General features: G+C 40.3%; 1 protein-coding gene across 2 annotated transcripts; it reads right to left on the reverse strand.

Annotated features, from left to right (window-relative positions):
• Nucleotides 1-454: 454 nt before the first annotated feature.
• LOC121734384 (Krueppel-like factor 6) lies at nucleotides 455-2301 on the reverse strand. Of its 2 annotated transcripts, none has more exons than XM_042124972.1 (2): nucleotides 2226-2301; nucleotides 455-1962 (listed from the first exon to the last, which is right to left on the reverse strand). In XM_042124972.1, exon 2 carries the CDS (start codon nucleotides 1956-1958, stop codon nucleotides 1185-1187), a length of 774 nt encoding a protein of 257 aa, XP_041980906.1. In that variant the 5' UTR covers nucleotides 1959-1962; nucleotides 2226-2301; the 3' UTR covers nucleotides 455-1184. The 2 variants fall into 2 exon arrangements, with proteins under 2 accessions (XP_041980906.1, XP_041980907.1); XM_042124973.1 differs by having other exon boundaries at nucleotides 455-1959; nucleotides 2226-2300.
• Between the last annotated feature and the right edge of the window lie 3075 nt (nucleotides 2302-5376).

The raw sequence follows: 5376 nt of genomic DNA on the forward strand, positions 1-5376 counted from the left end.
TTAGAAAAGTCATTTGACAGACAAAAAACTTTGTATTAAGTAATTGCGTGGATATTTTTATATAAGTACTTGTAAGTAATAGTTAGTTGGAGAGGTCGAAAATAGTCGGAATGAATTGTAACTGGTCTTCAGTCTAGATTACTCTATACTTAGGTATTATTGGTATACACTATGCAGAGTAAGTATAGCTCTATCAGAATCTTATATATATCCTTGATCATTGGATATATTTTTATATTTGCACGTTTCACACACAGAATAGGCCGCTAAAGGGAATTGTTATTTTTAACAAAACAAAAAAAGAAATCCACAGCCGAACATATAACCTCCTCGTTTTTTGGAAGTCGGTTAAAAAAGGATCAAAATGTTTTATTCCTATTACCCCGGTATTGCTAGAGTCAATATATTTTCTCACTTTTTGCCATCAGATTCTGGTAGACCTATAGTTATTCATAAAGTTAATATACCTAGGTATATTAACTTTATGATAGTTGTTATGCACTCTGCAGCTTGCAACCTTTTCGATCTTCGTCCTTAAAGTTTTGTATTCTAATTTAGAATAATCATCATATATTTATAACTAGTTATAACGACTTATAAAATATCGCTTATAATAAGCAACGACATAAATATAATGAGTTTCTATGAAATCGCGCCCGCGCGTTTTATTACGTACTTAAATAACTATTAGCTATAATATAAAATCCTTATCTATAGTGATATGAGTATGCAAATGCACTCACGAGCATTAATATTATTAATATTTGGTATTGGAGATAACCTAGCTACGTCTAAAAAAAATATTGCATAATGAATCATTGACGCAAATCTCAAAATGACTAAGTAACATTATAATGGTAACATTGAACACGGCTAAGCGTTAGTGATAAAATGATTCACTGACAACTTTGCACTAACACTATTATAAAGACCTTTCATACACAGTTCTCTATTATAAAACTTGGAGGGTCTTCATTTGACAATACCATTGTAACACGACCCGCTGAGTGATCCTCCACAACACTCTCAGTCCATAACACTATCTTAGCAGTCTTCTAGCCTGACTCTTATTAGTTATTCTACCACTACTCCACACTCTACGACGGTCTTCGCCTGCGATTTTTACTTTACCACTTTATACTCTACATCAGTCTTCTAGCCCGTTTGTCTTACTCTACCACTCTTTACAACAGTCTTCTAGCTCTCGGCGTTGTACGCTTGGGTGCGGCGGCGGCGGCGGCGGCCGCTCGCCTGGCGTGCACTCGGCCGTGCTTGGCCAGGTGGTCGGACCGGGCGAACCTCTTCCCGCACTCCCCACATCTGTACGGCTTGTCGCCCGAGTGGCTCCTGCGGTGGCGGGCCAGCTCGTCCGACCGCGCGAACCGCCAGCTGCACCCGGCCCAAGTGCACTTGTAAGGTTTCTCCCCGCTGTGCCTCCGCAAATGCGCCCGCACGTGCGAAGCTTTCGCGTACAACTTGTGACAGTTGTCCACCGGGCAGCGGTATGCGCTCAGCTCCTTGCAGAACTCCGGCTCGCCCCACGACCTGGTGCGGGCTTCGGGGGACAGAATGGGGTCCACTGGAGCCGGCACGCAGGCGTCCCGGGCCGGGGACTCCAGACCCAGCGCAGATAACCGGCCCGGCGCGTCGCTGTCCGACGAATCGCCTGACTGGACTTTGTCACTCAACTCGTCGAAGAGGTACTCGTTGAAGAGGTTCTTGTCGAGGTCGTCGAAGTCGAAGAGGACCGTCGAGTCCTCGAGGTAGCGGTCGTTCGGTTCCCCGACGAGCGCGTCCGTGTTGAAGCTGAGGTCCTCGAGCTGCCAGTCGCCGAGGTCGGGGCCGAAGGTCGGCAGCTCGAAGTTGATGAGGCTCTCGGCCGGGGAGTACTCAAACAGCAGCTGGTCGTTCACAACCGCCTCCTCCATCAGGATCGACCCGTTGTTGTCGCGGTACATCCTTCTGAAAACACCATCACAACATTATAAAGCAGGTGCTAAACAAAGGTGACTATTTTTCAATGAATGAATTATCACTGTCTTTAAAAGAAATGTATGCTAAAGATACATTACTAATTCTACTAACATGTTTGAGTAGAAAAAAAAAACATCGGATATATTTTTTTAAATGTAACCGACTGTCCATAACTTAAATAGAGCTGTTAAGAATTAAAACACTATCAGCTCAAGGTGGAAGGCTTAGTAATAAACGAGTATGAAACTTACGTGGTATTAATCCGCCAGTTTCTAAACACGATCCGTATGTTTGGTGATTCATTGAAAAATGTGTGTTTGGATTGTGTTCTGCGGACAGACTGAACGCAGCGGCGGCCGGCGGCGCGCGACGGACGCGAGATAAGGACGATTATCGCGAGCGCTGCGCGTACGCAATCCACACGCAATACCACTGACATCAAAGGATTGTACACAACGTCAATCACGAGCGTGGCTGCCATAGAAAGGGTTCCTTTCGACGGAGGAAAAAAGGACATTTTTTGTCCTCTAGAATCTCTCCGCATCATTTATTCTAGCATATACCTTAGTTAGTTGTGCTATTAGCCTGTCGGTTCCATAACACGAACTACAAAGTATCTTTGTCGTCAAAAGTGGTCTACCAATAGGCTGGACTACAACGCGGCGAATACTTCTAAGCACGCTTTGTCACAGATTACTAAATAGGTACGTGTATGTGTTAAACACGCTCTATATTACGAAAGTCCTGGATAATATAGCTGGAGATCCTACAACAAAAACACTCTACTTAAAACTCTTCTCTTTAAAAATGCTGTGCTTGTAGTAGTTTTGACATAGCTTTTACAGCCATAGCTTGTAAAAATTAAGATCTACGTCGCGTCACAAGGAATCCCAATCATAAAAATTTAATGTTTGTATACTTAAATATGGAACTGCAACAACTAATCAAAATAATGCGTTGGAAATACCGTAGGATTTTTGCGATGACCGATTGTGATTGTTCACAATTATTTGAAATTGTATGTACTAATGTAGGTATTATTATCACTGATAAGTTGCGACTGTATCAACGTCCAATGTCCAAGTCTATCCGGGAACAGAAGGCAATTTGTCGGGATTCGAACCTCAACCGAAACTCTACATCCGAATTCCGAGCAAGCGAACTATTGAACTAGATTGAACTAAATTTATCGGTTGTCGTAGGAAAACTTCTACAAATATAATAAAGAAATACTCAATTAATTATTGCTAGTTTTGTTGCATTGAGTAGGATTGGAAACTTCTGGGCCAGGCCGATTTGATGAGACATTGGCTCAATAACTTAAAGGTTGAGGCTCCTTCTAATCGCTAAAAAATGGTTCACGAATCCCGAGCGATTTCTTTCAGCGCACACAAATTATTTCAAAGACAACAAGGTACGATTTTACGTTAAAAACAAAATTTAAATTTATTTTCCAGTCTTCTGTATGTGAAGTGCAAACTAATACATAGTTGTATATAAACGACAGTCACGTTGTATGTACAAAATATTATTATAAGTGCACATTAAACCGATAAAAAATATAATAATCGCGCTTGTTTATTAAAGACCGATAGTAGGATCATTCACTTTTTTACCTTATCTTCGCCCGACCTACCCGACCGTTTACCTATATGTAATGTTACTAATATTGTTTTGCACTTTTGTTATGAGTCTTACAATGTACGCGCTGTAATTGATTTAGTTTTAAACGAAAGTGCTCTCACACATTGCGAACTCACATCACATCGCAAATATCCGCGGAACTCTATATAAAATGAGTAACATTGACATTGCGATGCGATGTGAATTTGTAGAATTATGTTTGGAAGCCCTAATAAAGCTCAGTTAGGATATAATGCTACCATCGTACACTTTTTTCCCATACTTTTATTGTTATTTTAAATGTGAAATCTTACCTGTCTGTCTATCTGTTTGTCTGTTCTGTCTGTCACCTCTCTATACGCTTAAGCATTTGAATAATTGATTTCTGGGACATTGATCCAAAAAAGGACAAACCATCAGTTTATCCTTTAATTATAGTTACGTGAAACATCTAGTGAAATATATATAAGTACTTATTATATAGTCTAGATCTAGAAAAATATACAGTATTTTTGCAGTTTTTGCCCATACTTTATTGCACAGTTCGAAGGCCAAAAATAAAGAGATTGCGGAGAAGTTACATTCACAATGTAACGGAAACTATCAGGACGGAATTGATAGTATTTTTGCGGATCTCTACATCCCCTGATAACTGCCAGTAGGAAGCGAATGGCGTGTTTTACGCGCGTCATCAGAAAACATGACAGTAAACAAAAATACCAACTGCTATTGCAGCCATATCAGGTGGTTCCTGGTAATGGCATATTTTTGTTTTTATTGTATCACGAATATATGAAATGATCTGAATTATGAATCATCAGTGTCAAAACTCCATCGTCTATTTGTACATATTTTGTATGTTAAGTTGCGACCATACTGTATTATGTATTTATATATTAAGTTATTACCTGCAGTCCCTAACAAAGGAACCTTTTGTGAGATAGGAGAAAAGAGGAGATACTTTCCTTTATTAACCTATGTCCATATTCCATAGCTTGTATCAGTTAACTACGTTAATTCAATTTTGGACATAGAAACGATTGGGCCGACTCTATGCACATTGCACATACTATTATGACATGAAAAATTCTTATTTTTATGCTGGACTGGCAATTGACAAGTAACTTACTGTGAAGAAAATTTGGTAGTTGGCATATTTTCAGGCTTCAAGCCTCCCTGTTTGTGCTGAAGTTGGACCAGCCCCCCTACCATGAGCTCTTAGAGCAGTATTACTTTAATATTACTTTCAGATTTGGCACAAACAAAATACGTCGTTTTATTTATATAAATAGAGATCATGTTTGTTTATACGAAATCCAAAAGTAATATTAAAGTAATACTGCTATAAGAGCTACCATGGTAGGGGAGCAGTAGCTAGAAATGCGAAATAATTAAACATGGATAGATGTTAAGCACCCAGTACATAATGGCCCACGAATCCCACGATAGGTCACTCGGTGTTAAACACAATGGCGCATGGCTCATTACTGTCTGGCAATTCCACTGGCCTGCATCGTCCGCCATCATACACCATTACCCCGTCTACTCAAGGGTGAGGGCTTATAGTGGGCCAGCATGGACCATTATGAATAGGCACCTTTAGGGACAAAATGACACATGTCCTACATCAATCCTTAAGCATTCTTCCGTATCGGTAGTTCGTCTCTATCTTGGTGGTCTGCCGAGCACGCTAGTTACGTTGTAATTTTGTGACGCTGGGTTGAAACTGATAATGATAATGATGATGGGTATTTGCCATGTCAGAGCGGCGGTGGTCGG

Source organism: Aricia agestis, chromosome 15 (assembly GCF_905147365.1).
Source record: "Aricia agestis chromosome 15, ilAriAges1.1, whole genome shotgun sequence".
Lineage (NCBI taxonomy): Eukaryota > Metazoa > Arthropoda > Insecta > Lepidoptera > Lycaenidae > Aricia > Aricia agestis.